This window comes from Cottoperca gobio, chromosome 19 (genome assembly GCF_900634415.1).
Source record: "Cottoperca gobio chromosome 19, fCotGob3.1, whole genome shotgun sequence".
Classification (NCBI taxonomy): domain Eukaryota; kingdom Metazoa; phylum Chordata; class Actinopteri; order Perciformes; family Bovichtidae; genus Cottoperca; species Cottoperca gobio.
In genome coordinates this window covers 9,436,317-9,452,066 of record NC_041373.1, presented here as the reverse complement: position 1 = coordinate 9,452,066, position 15,750 = coordinate 9,436,317, and the positions used below count along the sequence as shown (strand labels likewise).

Below are 15,750 nucleotides of genomic sequence, written 5' to 3'. Positions count from 1 at the left end.
TATAATAAAGCTGCTTTGACGTCAGCCATCCAGACACACTGCTGCACAAACAAACTCAACACATCAGCCTAAAAAAATGAAACTGAAGACAACGAAGAAGAATCATTAACAGTTCAAATGAGAGAAGTGACGTCGCTGAGCCCCCTGGGAAACGGTGTTTAACAGACAGTGTTAAAATCCCATCAGTATATATATGATAGGATAGGATATTAAAGGTTTGTGCTGAAATGGACACATTTACTTTGGATTTCAAAGAGGCCAAAATGTGATTTTATAAAAGCCTGATAAAAAAAAAAGTATTACAAAAATAACACTTCGGGAACTATAGAGATAAAGAAAATAAAAGAAACCTTGAGTGAGAAACTAAGACCTTATTGAGAGAGGACAGGAGTCAAGGGGGAAAAACAAATAAACATGTTGATAGCTGAAGGGAATAAAGATTAATAATTATAAGATAATTAATTAACCAATCTCTCAATCAATAGAAATAATAAAGGTCAACAGTAGTACTGTATTAATAAAAAATAACGCAGAAATAAGCAGGTTCATAACAGCTGAAGGGAATAAAGATAATTAGTAAATAGCAACGATAGAGGTGAACAGTAATAAGAAATAAGATTTTCTTTTGAACGCTAAGCATGTTGACCATCGTGTAAATAGAATTAAATTAAACTTCACAAAGCTCCAAGCTGCGTTTTATATAAGACGATATGTTAAGGTTTGTACCAAACACACGTCTTTCTTTATAAGGAACACTGCACTATCCATGATTATTAGTTTTCAGAAACATAACTAATAATACTGTACACATACAAATGTCAACTCACTAATGCAGGACATTTGGAGGTTCCCATCCCGTAACATATCACCACTTGTGACTTTAATAATGACATCACACAAGTTGACATTAACAATGTTTATTGAGCAAAGTAACAAACCAATGAAAAAGAAATACAGCTATCATTATCTGATGATGTACGACTACAGTTCCACTCTTGGAAGGTTTAAAAGCATTATTGTTCCTGTTGTGCATGAATGGGTGGGAGTTTGTCTTGTGAGGCACTTTAGATGGAGGCTCAAGATAGCAGCACATGGCGATACACCAGCGTATCCATAGCAATAACACCCCCCCCCCCCCCCCCCCCCGAGATGGCAGTCCGGTGTTTGTACCGAAGCACGATCCAGATCCGTCGACACAACCGTTCAAAGTATGACAGAAAAATTAATTCTAAATAGCATCTTTATTGGCCGTCATCAAAATCGTCTCTCATAAAAGGAAAACTAATAGAAACTTCGTGCATTCAACCAAAAACAAATCTCAACTTCAGCCATTGAATCCACTCTTTCCTCAAACTTATTTTTCAGAACTGATTTGACTGAATAACCGTGAATAAGTTCCCAGGTCCATGATTGCCACAAATATGAAGTGATCTCTGTCGTACAGCATGAGCATAAAGAAAACGGGGACTTTTTCTGCTAGTTTCTGCATCCCCCCCCCCCCCCCTCTTTTGTTTTAGGACTCACAAACTTGGCAACGTTTCTTGAAGTGCCTTCACACGTTTTAATTAAGCAACATCCAACCTTAAAGTTCACCCTTTTTATTGGTGTATTTAAGGTTTACTCTAAAAACTCATTATTTAAACAAGTCAGATCAAACATGTGTTAAGTAAATGGATGAAAAGTGAATCAGTTTTTCTCCCCACAAGGGCTTAAACATTGTTTGCTTTGTTGATAAAGTAAAATGTGTTTTCTCTGGCAAAATGCACAAATCAGGAGTAAAATTAAAGCACTTTGAGCCACGTTGCTTTCAATAGTAAACACCCTCCTGATGAGGTAAAAGTTTAATTGATAAATAATCAAACATGAGGTCCAAGAAAATCCAAAAATCTACTGATAAACAATATAATATATATATATATAATATATTGTAATATAATATATATTATAATATATTGTAATATAATATAATATATATATTTTTTCCCCCTCAGAGACTTAGCTCTTAGTGTGAGTATGTCAGGAGTTTCTATCCTCCGTGCTGCATCAGAGTGCTCTTGTTAATGTCAGAAATGCTTCAGTTGAATAGAAAAGCTTCATGTTCTGAGCAGACGGCCGACGTCTTTTTGTCCTCCAATCGCCCGCCCTCAGAGCTGGGCGAGCTGTGATTGTGATTGGCTCTCATCTCTCTGGCTGCCCTCCCACTGGACAGCCGGGAGAGGATTTGATTGGCTGACGGTTACTGCAGGATCTCAGCGTCAGGACTGTATCGTTCCTTTGAGGTACCACATCCCTGCGTAGCTGCTGCAGCACTCCTGGAACAACGGACGACAAGTAATCAGTGATTTTAGCCCCTTTACCATCGTGCAACCCTTTAATAGTAGCTCTGATGAAAAAAAAAAACTGCCACAAAAATGTATATTGATATTATTTTCCACTTTCACCGACTTAAACCTTTTATTCAACCTCATTCCTGATCATAGCTACCAAATACTTTACATAATGCCACCGTTGGTTTTTATGAAAAATAAACTATTTACTAGTAATGAATGAATTTTAAAGCCAAGGCTTGATATAACAGAATGCATGGTTTTATGCTGTAATGGCTGAGGGATCAGAAATGTTGGTTTTAATGGGGACAATTTTGTCCTCAAGGGTCCGAGTGTCAAAAGAAAAAAAGAAAAACTCACACCCACCAAAGTTATGCCATATGCATTAACAAATTAAATGACAAATTAAAATGTCAAATACGTCCCTAGAGATGCACAGGGGTTTAAAAAGGTGCCTGTTCAGTCATCTCACATTGAGCAGCCGGTCGATGTCCGCCTTCGATACTTCTCCAAACTCCTGCGTCAGTCGGGCGTGTACAATGGTCCTCCTGACCCGGTAGTTCTTGTTGAACAGGTCATACAGTAGCCGACGTTGCTGCAGGAGAGAAAAAAAACTATATTAATTCAAGAGTTCAACATTTTGGAAATGATGCCAATTATTTTTCTCTCCAAGTTAAATAAGAAGATCAACACATCTCACATCTGTGTTCCTAAAGAAATGTAACGCTAGGGCTAGCAGCAGATTAGCTTAGCATAGCACAAAGAGCAGAACACGGGAAAACTGCTACCGACTCATTAAATCATATATTGCGTGTTTATTCTGTCACCGTAACACCACAGCTTTCTTTCGCGATTCAGTTTCTGTACAGATTGAACAAACAAGATTTAGTGTGTTAATTAGTGAGCTTTAGAGGTTTAATTAAGATAACTGTCTGCTGGCTCTAGCTTCATGTTTAGTGCACACGTATAAGGAAGGTATTGATCTTCTAATCTAACTCTCGGAAGAAAAGCGAATACACACATTTCCCAAAATGTGGTACTATTGCTTTAAGGAAACAAGCAACACAGTCATCTTTATGTTGCGGAAGGAAGTCTAGTGCACAAATTTGCAGCTAAACCACCACAAAGCGTCAAACGACCCGTTTCACATTAAAGAAAAAAGAAGAAGAAGGGAATAAAAACTCATGGTGGCAAAAACAGAACCAGTCTCTCTTTCCTGTGGTCTGGCAGTAATGCAACTAGCAGATCACGGCACACACTCACACACTGCACGTGGTTTCTGAAGTTCATGTGAAAGGATTGCTAAAGGCTCGAGGTTTGTGATGCGCTTCAGCTGCAAAAGGATGTTGTGAAACTACTAAAAACCTTTTCAAAAAGTGTTTACCTTGTCGAACTCCTCTCCAGTCTCCCACAAACCAAACACCTTCTGTTCATCAGTGGCTGCTGTGGTCTGAGCAGGAAACTAAAAAGGTAAAGAGAAACAGCAACGTTAGAACAGCGTTGGACCAGACGGTTACCAGTTCAACTCCATAAACCTAAAGTCTCTTTCCTCTCTCAACATTTACCCTCGAGCAAAACACACTTTAGTAAAAAAGGTTCTCAGCAGTCAGATCAACTACAAGAGTGTGTTTGGACTGACGCAAGTGTGTTTCTAACAAACATAATAAAGTATGCATGTTCATCAAAACCTTGATTCAAGAGTGCAAGTTGCCATTCTATGAAATAGTTAACAAATGACAGCTTTGTTTCCTTTCTCAGACACTTCCTTTGTAGGGCTGACACCTTATGGATGGTTGTTTAATACGCTCTTGTCCGCCCAGTGAAAAAAACGCTTCTTAATTCTTAATTTTTCGGGGGCAGGAGAGACACGTGTGTGTTAGAGCGAGCACGCACACAGTCAGTCCTTGTCTCAGCTCTCAGTCCCGACAATTGTGCTACTATAATGCATAAAGTTGGCGGTTTGCAGGTCGGGTGGTTTCTTTACGCATGGTTTTGCAGCTCTCATGACGAGTCAGGTGGCTGCAGCAGATATAAAAAAATAAAAAAACTCTTGACCTGCGCAACACTACTTGATAGACTTGCCATATTTCAATATGTTTGATCTAATAAATAACCCGATTGTTTTGTTTGAAATATGACTGCAGGCGCATCCCCTTCGACTGCTCGTTCCGCTTTGGAAATGATAGAAATGGGAAGGTGCAGGTCAGCTTCGAGTCTTTTAGTATAAAACAATTAGGTGAAAAATATACTGCAAAAAGCTTTTCATGTGTTTTTATAATTCATTTAGGCTACTAGGTGTCTGATTTATTTAACATAGAAATAATTTAAATAGATTTATTTTCCCCATCAATTGGTTGAAGAGGTAGAACCTCAGTCTGGTCAGGACTTTCTTTGTTGACTACAGCCCTATTAATGCAGTGAGCAGGAGGACCAACGCTGAGGACGATTACCATCTATGAACCATCAGACATCTGGAACCATAATGTTCACTTTGATGTCGTAGGGGAGTCACCCGATGCCAGATCTGCCTGCGTTTGCAAACAACAAAACCGGCTTACTCCCTCGCTGAGAAGTAATGAGCTTTACTTAGAGACTAATAATCTGTTGCATAACAAAGATGGTGTCCAGTCAGTCCCTCCCCTACGGTGGTTAAAAGCCTCCAACGGCAAGGATACAGATTGGATAAGACCCAAGCCAGGACAGGGCTGGTCCTGGCAGAAGATCTGGCTACTTAATGAAACAAGAGGATGTGCAAAGTGGCACAGACCACGACACACCCTACGAACACCACACCAAGTAAAACACAGCTACAAAAACAGAGATAACAGATTACATCCATCTATATTAAGCCTACAAAGAGCAACCTTAGTACAAACACAGAACAGCCCAACACACCAAGGTATAAGGTGGCTGCTGGAACTTGAGTGCAACCTGAGAACCAGGTTTGTGTTGCTTCAGCGCACCGACGGCTTTACAAGCAACAAAGCGCTCACAAGCAAAACGACCGTTAATGTCGTTATTCTGCTTGAGAAAACCGATAGCTGCATGCAAGCTGAGAAATCCCCTTTTTCAGCACACAGGCAGCATTAACTAGACAGACAAGTAGCAGCGGCTCCTAATCCAACACAAAAGGGGAAGTAACCTCAGAACTTCTACAGATAATGTGCAGGTGAAACAGGACCACTCGGGTCTGCTCGTTCCTGAGGCGTGACCTTTGACCTGAGCCAATTTTAGAAGAAATCTAAATAATTAAGCTTTTTAAACCAAAACTAACTAATGTTTCAAAACTTTCAGTTAAAAAAGGCAAAATAAGAGTCATTAAATGATCCTGCATCATAGCCACAGAAATAATATCAGTATTATTAGGATCGTGTTCAAATCAGTAAAAGCACCGTGTCAAAAAACTATGTTTTTACTCATTAGGGATTATCCAATTATTTTCTCAAGATGCCCATTATAATTTCTCAGTCCAAACTGACGTCTTAAAATTACTAGTTTTGTCCAACCAACAGCAGAAAAACCCAAATATATTCAAATTTACTCTATTATTAAAAAGCAAAGACTGCCTCGATCAACGACTAACTTAATCGTTGATTCTAAGATTGTATGCATATTATCCACACTGTGCAGCCTTGTGCTGACACGTACGATTATCTTTCAAAATCAATCAATCGGCAAATGATGTTAAAATTAATCGTTTTATACGTATGTTTTTAACTGAGTTTAAATTTAATTCTAAACTCAAAATATTCCTGTTTCCTATGATATAAGAGTAAAAAATAAAACAAGGAAGATATTCACATTTTAGAGGTCAGAAACTGAAAATTGTTGCAGATAAATTTTCTTCCAATCATCTAATTAAATAATATGTGGAAGATATTTTATATTAATATATATATATATATATATATATATTTTGAAGCATGATAATCCTTTAAACTGAATGTCTAGGTTCATATTCCCTCATCTGCTCAACGATACATCAGAGCAGCAGCCCCTTGCAGTGTTTTCCAGACTACTGTCTGTCCACTGACGAGAGTAGGCACACAAATTAAACAACGAAGACAAGGATTGTGAGAAGGAAGGAAAATATGAGACTCCAGCGTGAAGGATTTTGAGTTTTATATCCAAAATCTTGTAATTCCTGAGTTGACAGTAGAAATCCTCCCTTTATACTCACAGGCACCATTATCTGTTTGCACTGGCAGAGCAGTATGGCGTCCTGTAGCATGTGGTCCGAGATGGAGGGGAAGATGCTCCGTCCCACCGGCATGGAGGCCAGGTGGAGGCCAAACAGCCTCTTAAACTCATTCAGCGTCAGTACAAAATGCTTCCTGAAAGTCTTTTTCACAAAGTCCTGGAGCTCTAGGGATGACGTGTTGGCGGGACTCCCTCCGTTACCGTTAGTGTGATCGAAGGCGGGGGAAGTGGCACTGGGGTAACCATTGACAGAACCGTTGTGGATGGAGGAGGTGTCCATAGGTTCATCTTCCCCGTCGTTGACGGGTTCCTGTTTGATGTGGACGCTGCTTGCTGCCCGTCTGGTGTCCAGGTCCTTCTGTAGGGACGACTTGCTCCCTTGAGCACGATCCTGCGCCATCTGCAGACGCTGCTCCCCGCTGACATGGACAGGATCTGGGAAAAAACAGAGACAACAGCAAGTAAGATCATTTCTGCTGAATGTGTCATTCGCAATGTGCTAACAGGTATTAGAAATACAACTCAGTACACACCAGGCAGAGGGGAATTCTTTGGCATGAAGTCGTCTTTTGAGAAGTTATAGACTTTTTCCAACCTTAAAAAGGAAAAACAAGCAATTGGTACAAATTAAAAACAAAAACAAGACAGAGTTTGGTTGCGTTGTGAAGTAGCATAGGATCATGGGACCAGCTGATTAAAACTGTTAAAAACACGGAATAAAGCAGTTTCGCGTTAAAATTGAGTGATTCTGAGGCTGTTCGGCTGCTGCTAACGTTAGCGCAGCTCGTTTCTCTGATAACTTAAGATCCAGACGTCCAAAGACTAAAATCCTTATCCAGTAAAAGTATAGAGTTTTAAAAAATGACTAAGATCTAAAAAAGAACATTTTATAAATGTGGCTTGAAAGTGGATAAAGTCAACTTTATGACAACTTCTGGCAGACAACCACTAAAGGGTATACGACGCCATTACAAGCGACAAAGTGAAACAGTTTGTTACTTTGACTAAATTTACAGATTTCTCCAAGTTTGAGAGAAACTTTAAGCAGAAATGTTCCCAATGATACCTTTAATTGCACTTTTATGATTGGCATGGTGCAGATTCTTCTGCTTATTTAAGTGTAACCTACTTGCTCTGGATGCCAAGCCACAGCATGTGTTGCCTGTGGGCCACGTCTGTGTGCTTCTTAATGAATTCTACATCAGTAGAAAGCAGGAACTCCCAGCCCCGGTTGACTCGAGGAACGGCCACATGCTCCAGGAACTCCTTCACATCCTCTGGAGGAAGCTGAACAGAAGACAGGAGGAAGAACTTGTTAGTTCTGTTTACCTGAATCAACGGAACAACTGTAGCCTCCAGGTGACATTAAGCACGTGGAAGCGAGCGTTCAAAGACACTCCAGTGAAGCTGCTCAGCATCTAAAGAACGGGAAAGCCTGCGGTGGCACCGAGAATCTCCCTTCAGACGTTGCTTTCAACAACAATGTGGTCTTGCAATGCAAATTCATCTCATCCCCCACATTATTTTAAAGAGGCTTGCCATTTTATTCAGTGCCTGCATCATTTCTGCAATAAATTGTCAAATCGGAAAGACACGGTAGCAATATAACCGAGCAATTCAGTCCAGATTCAGTGTAAAAAGAAGTCCGATTTAAAAAAGGTGAAAGCATCACACTTCAACTAACAACTTCCTTGCTAATGTGTTGTACACCCTAGAGATTAATTTACCATGAAAGCAGCCTCTGGGGCGGCGCATATTTGGAGGTTGAGTGCCTCAAACAATTAAGACTTCTTTCCCTGCTAACTTGCAATTTTCAAACCTTTACCAGATGGTAAAATTACACTAAATGGTTGCAATCAGAATCACTTTTTTTGTTTGTTTAAGAAAACCTCCATCGAATTCAATTATTTTGGCAGAAAGAAAAAGCAATCTGTTGGTCCATCTTCAGCTGTCATTATCATGCAGGAACAATCAGTCATTTTGGGATTATGGTCTTACTTTGATGATGGACGCAATCTCCTTTCTCATCACAGCGCGCTCCAGAGTGAACCTCCACATCTACAAAAGAAACAGCCGTGTCACTATGACTTTAAAATCATGTTCGACCACACACACAAAACACAGCATCAGGCACCGATATTGGTTTAATTTGAGGTCATTCAATAAAAGAGGGAAACAAACTGCATCTCACCACAAAGTCCCGGCCACGGCAGAGCACTTCAGCGGGGACACCACTGTGAGGGCTGCAGGTGTTTTTAGGATACAGAACATCGCTGCAGAAAAAAACAAACATACAGAGACATCACTGAGCTGCCAGGTCTGTGAGCTTAATGTGAACAATATCATAAAGAACAACACTCCCTCTAAGTGTAAACTGCAGAGCTCATTTTAAACAAAACATTTAATCTGTGTAAATCTTTCAGTGACATTCTTCTCACCTCTTGACAACCCAGTTGCCCTGAACCAGCAGCGCCACCTGTTGGATGCAGCGCAGCGCTGCGGTTGAGTCCGTGCCAGAGGCGAGAAGGCCCATCAGGTTAGCGAACGGCATCACCTTCACTAAAGACGAGAGGAAGCACGGGGAAGGAAATACAAAAGGGGAAGAGGAAGATGGTTATATGGTGAACATATGATGCCGAGTGAAAGGCTGGTTTGGATGCTTTCAAAGATAAAGTCTTAAACCATTTCACATACGTCCGTACAAATGCTTTGTCGCCCCCGTCTGGCACAAAGTAACCCTTCACTACTCGGACACTAATCTGACATTTTAATGAAGGTTGTCTATAAACTGGTAATGACGATAAACGTGATTTAAAAACATGTTAAATTGAGATTTTAATAACATGTCGTGGCTGATTTGTTTTGTTTATCAGTTCATCTGGTTTCCTTTTCACTATCCATTTGTGTAATTGTGCTTTAAAAAAAAGATTTGTTTTAGTTATGGTTACAGTTCTTTAATTTACCTACGCTCAAAACACACAATAAAAAACAAGATTCATTTGACTGGCTATTTTTATTTGACTTACTAACGCACTATAAGTGTGCTGGCCTACCATTCTTCATCAGGGTCTTGACTTGCTCTCCCAGTGGCAGAGTGCGGAGTTGAGCCATGGAGAGCACATTACTGGGACCAACAGGCTTCACACTGACGTGCAGAAAAAACAGTCAGAGAGAGGGAAACGTCAAAGTAGCATCTCTGATATTGGTGATTAATATCCGGTTTTAAACTTGTGTCAGAGGTGTGAGGAATACTTACATTTTCTCCTCTGCAAGAGGGGGCATCAGCATTGCCAGGTACTCCCTGCAAACAGAGTGAGAATGAAAAGAGGGAACCATCAAGAACTACAGAAGGACAAGACAACTAGAAGAATTTAACCAATTAGTCTGGAGTCCTGGCAGAAGATTAAATAAATCTATCAATATTAGAGCTGCAACGATAAGTTGACTAATCACCGCCAACCCAGTCCAGTCAATGCAACCCAGGGAATCAGTTGTCACCAATGACTATCACACATTTACTCAAATCTACATAAGAAATATCTACAAATCACACTACACAAGAAGTTTATTGGCAGGAAATACTCTTTTAGTTTCAAGCTGCAAAGCATTCATTGGTCAACGTGATCATTTAAAGTGAAAGACTACAGACAATCAGGGATGACAGTACTGCCACAGACTCTAAGACATAATCTAGACTCCAAGACAAAGTCATGAAACGTTCCTCTTTGCTTGAACTTACTTGGGAGTTTTGACTAGTTCAGAGTTCTCCGAGGCGTCTGCTGACTGGCAGAACAGGTACTGCCTTTCATGCTCCGAGTGCCCATCCTAAATTTAAACCACATGACAAAGACAAAAGTGATGGTGACAATGTCTACTGACAACAATGCAATGAAAGGCAACTTTATTTATTGAGCACTGTTCAGACACAAGGCCACTCAAAGTGCTTTACAGGAACAGAGTAAATATACTAAACATTAAGAAAGCATTACAATTGCAAAAAGCAAGTTTAAAATATAAAGCAAAATTTGAAAGAAATTGCATTTTATAAAGCATTAAAGAAGAAAACGCAAAGCAAGAAAATAATAAGTAGAAATAAGTTATACATCAATTTTTTGGGAAACAGCAGTAAACAACGCTACAGTAAAAAATAGCATACTATTGGAAAACATACCGATTAGATGAACACTAGCTTAGTATAATAACTACAAACAGAAGGACGACATAAGCGAAAAGGAAAGTGTCACGTTCGCCCACGGACCCAAAACTAATGGTTTAAATATTCTGAGGATACACTTACCTTGACACCGTGGTAGTGCAGGTGAGCCCAGGGCTCCTCCGCCTGCTTCTTCTGGAGGAAGTCATACGACTGAATCCTCCTCTGCCTCGCCTGCTCCGACTCTGGACGAGCAAACCTCACCTGGAGTGGACACGCATGCAGATTTATTTATTTTAGAAAAATGATGGGTTCACATTGACACATAAAGTCAGTGTAATGATGAGTTTGTGTGCGTTAGCGAGTGCGTGTGCAAGTCCTCACCGTGATGGCCTTGACGTCCTCCTCAGCTTCATCCTGGGAGGAATCGCCACCTAAAGACAAAAGACTCATTTAGCAGTCGTCCCCTGAACTTACCAGCGAGGTTTTAAGTCATTTTTACAAGTTGTTAAAAGCATCAAGCGTAATTTCTTTCTTCATAAATAGACCAGAATTATACTTAATAAATAAGACTTTGAACTCTTCGGTTTATTTTCTTTATCATTTGTTGTTTTGTAAAGTGCTGAAACACAAAATGTGAGTTTTGCTGTAGAAGCTACTAACAACTGCAACTAACGATTATTTACATTATCGATTGATTGGCCGGTTATTTTCCCAATTCATTGTTTGAGGCGACAACTTTAAATGTCTTGTCTGAACATCAATCTTAAATCCTAAATGTTTGCCGTTTACAATTATTATTACTAATATCTCTTGTATTTAATTTTGAAAAACAGACACCTTCATTGGCCGCCTCCCTCTCTCTGGTTTTGGTGTCAGCCTTGTCCAGGTAAGAGAAGCTCGGCCTCATCTGCAGGATTCCCGTCAGAGGTGTGATGTGAAGCTCACCTGTTGACATAAATAATAATAAAACAATAAGAAACCAAATGTGGACGCATGTTAGTATGTCATGAGATCGATCATACTGACACATTCGCTTATCTTCAATGTAAACATGCTCAAATTGAGGGACGTGTCATAACACAATAAACAAGGTTAGACAAAGCAACACACAAGCACGGTGGTAAAGTAGACGACAGGATAAGAGCTGACCTTTGCGAAACACAGCAGCAGCATATCTGGAGGTGTTGGTGGTGGCCTGGATGGAGGTGAAAGTCTGTTTATCCATCATTTTCCTGGAGAAGAAAAGCAAGAGAAGAATGCTCAGGCCAGAGACAGAAGTGTCAACTTATTCAGCGTCATTCATAAAGAAAAGTCTGACAAAACACATCTAATGTTAAAGAAACAGTTTAGCAATCACTTTGCTTTGTCTTCTTGCCAAAAGTTAGATGAGAAGATCCATTCCACTCTCATGTCTCTACGGTAAATAGGAAGCTACAGCCAGCAGCTGGTTTTATTAGCTTAGTAAAGACTAGGAACAGCAAGTCTGGCTCTGACCAATGGAAACAAAACCTGCCTACAAGCCTCCCTAAAGCTCAGTAATTCACACGGTACATCTTGTTTGTTTAGTTTGTACAAAAAGTAGCATTTGCCAAGTTTTGCGGAGTTAAGTGCCAGACTATTACTTGGTTCTGAGGCGTAACCAGCAGTGTTTATGCCACGCTAAGCTTCTCCTTGATGTAGCCTTCATATTGGTCGTACAGTGGTACGATCTTCTCATCTAACTTTTCGGCAGAAAGTAAATATTTTCCCCAAAATGTCAAATATTTTCACATCCTAACTAGCTCACATGCAGCATACAAACAGGTGACTGACAGTGAGGTTTAGCGGTAGACATCAGTCAACTAAAACAGGATCAGGTTGACTAAGTATGATAAACACTAACAAGAATATTTGACACAGAACTAAGACTGATACTAAATTTTAAAAAATAGGTGTCGAAATGAACTCGTACGCTGAATAGGTGGTGGTTTCGTCATAAGTCGTGCCGTCCACATTCAAAGCTATCTGCTCTCCTTTGCTGCGACAGTAGTTTGGACTCATTGCGTCCATGGCCATTTCCACCTCCACCTGTACGTTACAAAAAAAACACCATTATAAACATTTTCTACACTGATGGATGAGAAATTAAGAAAAGAGCAATTTTTTACCTTTTGCTGCTTGGGTTTGATCTTAGCTGATAAGTGGTTGACATCATCATAGGTCATATTGGATGGTCGGACAGGGTACTGTCAGAAAAAAAGAATAAAGGTGATTAGTGAGCATTCGTGAACATTAAACATCTATCACAATACAGAACAAAAGAGTTGAGATTGAGAATTTACAGAAACAAGAGTCATACTGGTACCTGGAAAAGATACAGCTTATCTGCCAGGCTTTTGGCGAGGTACACATCAATCTACATGAAAGAGATCAAAGTTATTCTCCGACTAGATCTTTACAAAAAAGGAGTGTAAGCGCACATCCAAACCAAATAGGGCAGGTGCTGAGCTGAAGCTGAGCAGACAATGAAAAACTAATAAATAGCTTGCACACTGCTCCAATGTTCACTTATTTACTGCACATAGGTGACGCTGCTCTTCATCAGACTCCAAAACTGAAAGATCCTCTCATGAGAGAAGCCTTTTCTACAAAGCAGGAATTTAAACTTTTATTATAGTCACATTTTTTGACACGTGTGCGCGAGTGTGTGTACTGGCTGTTTTGTTGTGTGTCTTATCGCTGCAAAATTGATCTTGATATCATTGAGATTACCTTAAAAGGGTTATAAATAGATGTTCTTATGAAATTCATTGCGTGTTACATTTGTTTACTCAGTTTGCAGTGTGAAAGCAATCCCTAGGCTCATGTTACCTTACGAAACTCGTATCCCACTGCAGTGTTGTATACAGATTTAAAATCACGGAAAAGAAAAGCACTGGTTTATGAATGGGAACCAGAACAGCAGATACTCTGGGTTTGAATTGAGTAGATCAGTGCATTCCTATTTATAATCACATATCAACCTGTGTCAAATGTGTTATGATTAATAAGACCTAACATTTATCACATGGATATCCATGAGCTCTGGATTTATAAAGATCGTAAATTGATTGTATAATTAAATCTCGTCACAGAAGGACTGTTCATGTTCAGTTTACAGATGCCGAAGTGAGATGTTAATACGGGCTCAACATAAACAGAAACGATACACAAAAACAAATTTAAGGTATAAGGCTGATGCTATTTTGTATTTGTGTAACTGTCAACAAATCCCCAAACAAAGCTCTTGGGTCAAACTATACCACCTCCCACGTTGAAGCTACTCACACTTCAGCTACACAGGCAGCGATCAGGATAAATTGATTGTGGATTAAAATATTGCAATTCTTATTCTTTCATTTTGGCCTGTCGACATACCTCCTCTATAATGGGGTCATCATCATCCCCGCTGGCCATATTGATGTGTACAGAGCGAGGAGGGGAGAGGAAATGAAACAGGAGCAGCAGATCTCAAAGATCCAACCTGGAAACAAAGACACACTGAGTTACAGAGATGTATTATAAAGCTTTACATCACTGTTGCCAAGTGGCTACACCTAAACTGGTAATAAAGAAAACAGATGGCAGGTAGTTGGTTACCAATGTGATTCAGCATATAATCAAAGTTACATCATTCATTACAATTTGTTTCAAGGTTGTCATCTGTAGTAGAGGGTCTATTTTCAATTAAACCACACCAGAAAGTTGACCATGATCATGCAGTCTGTCAAGAGATGCTATCACTGACACAACCAGGTAAATCACACATTATACAAGACAATGCAGACAACATCAAATCACTGCTCTTCATGCAAATACTGTATGACAGACGTTACATATAGCTAACACGTAAACAAAATCTGATTGTTATACTACTCATTACAGGCAATTATTCGTAAAATAAGTCATATTACACGTTAGCTTGATTAGCAAGCTAGCAACAAACCCTTCAGACACTTATAACAGGCCTGCGCTAAACTACAGCTTACATGTTTAATTCTGACATAAACAACATACACATATAAAAAGAAAGCAGGACAAAGAGAAACGGCTCAACTTTAAATTCCATGTACACACATGTATAAGCAACGAAACAAGCTAACATGCAGGTAGCCGGTGGTAAGTAGCAACTTTAGCCTAGCATTAGCAAACTAGCCTGGCTCAGCAAGTCAAAATAACACACAGTCACACATCAATTCTCATAAAACAGCACCACAATATATTTTGCTTTCACCTGCAAAGTTCACGGTACAATTTTAGCTATCACATCCGTGTCTGAACAGTCCAGAAATGTGGTGCGTAGCGGTGTAGTGTCTAACTCCCTGTCGGTACCATGTTGACTATGCACAAAGACACGTGGGGAGGAGCCCGTGCCCATAATGCACAGCGAGATCAGTGTACAGTGGTCTTTCACTGATTATTTATTTTCACTAGCTTTGCAAGCGTGGAATTTCATGGAAGTCCATTAATTATGTGATGATGTTGCACGAAAAATTTATGGCAGCGGTGGGATTTGAACCCACGCCTCCGAAGAGACTGGAGCCTTAATCCAGCGCCTTAGACCGCTCGGCCACGCTACCTCGATGAAAGGACGTTTTACCAAAAGATTAAAACATGACATACAACAATAACCCATCTTCCCTCCCTCCCGCCATTACAAATGTACATTTCAATAAGACTTAAAATTAAACAAAAAAAGTCAAATTAAGTGATTAATGCTAGAAATACGATAAAACTGTTATACATGCAAAGTGAAAGTAAAAGTACAGGCTGTTGTGATTTGAAATTGAATTGAATCTGAATCTGAATATATATATATATATATATATATATATATATATATATATATATATATATATATATATATATATATATATATATATATATATATATATATATACGGGATGGGAACCTATGGCTCGCAGACAATTTTGAGCTGACATTTTTAAACATGATTAACAAGTAATAAATAATTATACTGTGTAATTTTAAAGTAAAACATTTAGTGTGTGCGTGTGTGTTTGTGTGTAGGGGGCGGAACACTGCCCT

The 15,750-nt window shown here is 39.5% G+C and overlaps 1 protein-coding gene and 1 non-coding gene across 3 annotated transcripts; both read right to left on the bottom strand.

Annotated features, from left to right (window-relative positions):
• Positions 1 to 1,226: 1,226 nt before the first annotated feature.
• Positions 1,227 to 15,072, bottom strand: polr3e (polymerase (RNA) III (DNA directed) polypeptide E). 2 transcript variants are annotated; one of them, XM_029456949.1, is made up of 21 exons: positions 14,936 to 15,072; positions 14,080 to 14,185; positions 13,028 to 13,078; positions 12,831 to 12,908; positions 12,635 to 12,750; positions 11,833 to 11,915; positions 11,521 to 11,628; positions 11,065 to 11,114; positions 10,825 to 10,944; positions 10,267 to 10,352; positions 9,784 to 9,828; positions 9,581 to 9,672; positions 8,966 to 9,086; positions 8,719 to 8,800; positions 8,526 to 8,585; positions 7,657 to 7,814; positions 7,061 to 7,122; positions 6,508 to 6,962; positions 3,712 to 3,789; positions 2,800 to 2,922; positions 1,227 to 2,312 (listed from the first exon to the last, which is right to left on the bottom strand). In XM_029456949.1, the coding sequence occupies exons 2-21, from the start codon at positions 14,116 to 14,118 to the stop codon at positions 2,256 to 2,258; spliced, it is 2,064 nt and encodes a 687-aa protein (XP_029312809.1). In that variant the 5' UTR covers positions 14,119 to 14,185; positions 14,936 to 15,072; the 3' UTR covers positions 1,227 to 2,255. The 2 variants fall into 2 exon arrangements, with proteins under 2 accessions (XP_029312809.1, XP_029312810.1); XM_029456950.1 differs by lacking the exon at positions 14,936 to 15,072 and adding an exon at positions 14,779 to 14,895.
• A 127-nt stretch (positions 15,073 to 15,199) lies between these two features.
• On the bottom strand, positions 15,200 to 15,281 carry trnal-aag (transfer RNA leucine (anticodon AAG)). The gene has a single exon. It is a non-coding gene; the product is annotated as a tRNA-Leu (tRNA).
• Positions 15,282 to 15,750: the final 469 nt, after the last annotated feature.

Excerpts from the sequence above, each read along its gene's own strand:
- polr3e (XM_029456949.1), bottom strand. The coding sequence starts at position 14,118 with ATGGCCAGCGGGGATGATGATGACCCCATTATAGAGGAG. Across the intron at positions 13,079-14,079 it reads ATGACCCCATTATAGAGGAG|ATTGATGTGTACCTCGCCAA; the intron begins GTATGTCGACAG and ends TCTTTCATGTAG. Across the intron at positions 7,123-7,656 it reads TGGCTTGGCATCCAGAGCAA|GTTGGAAAAAGTCTATAACT; the intron begins GTAGGTTACACT and ends TTCCTTTTTAAG.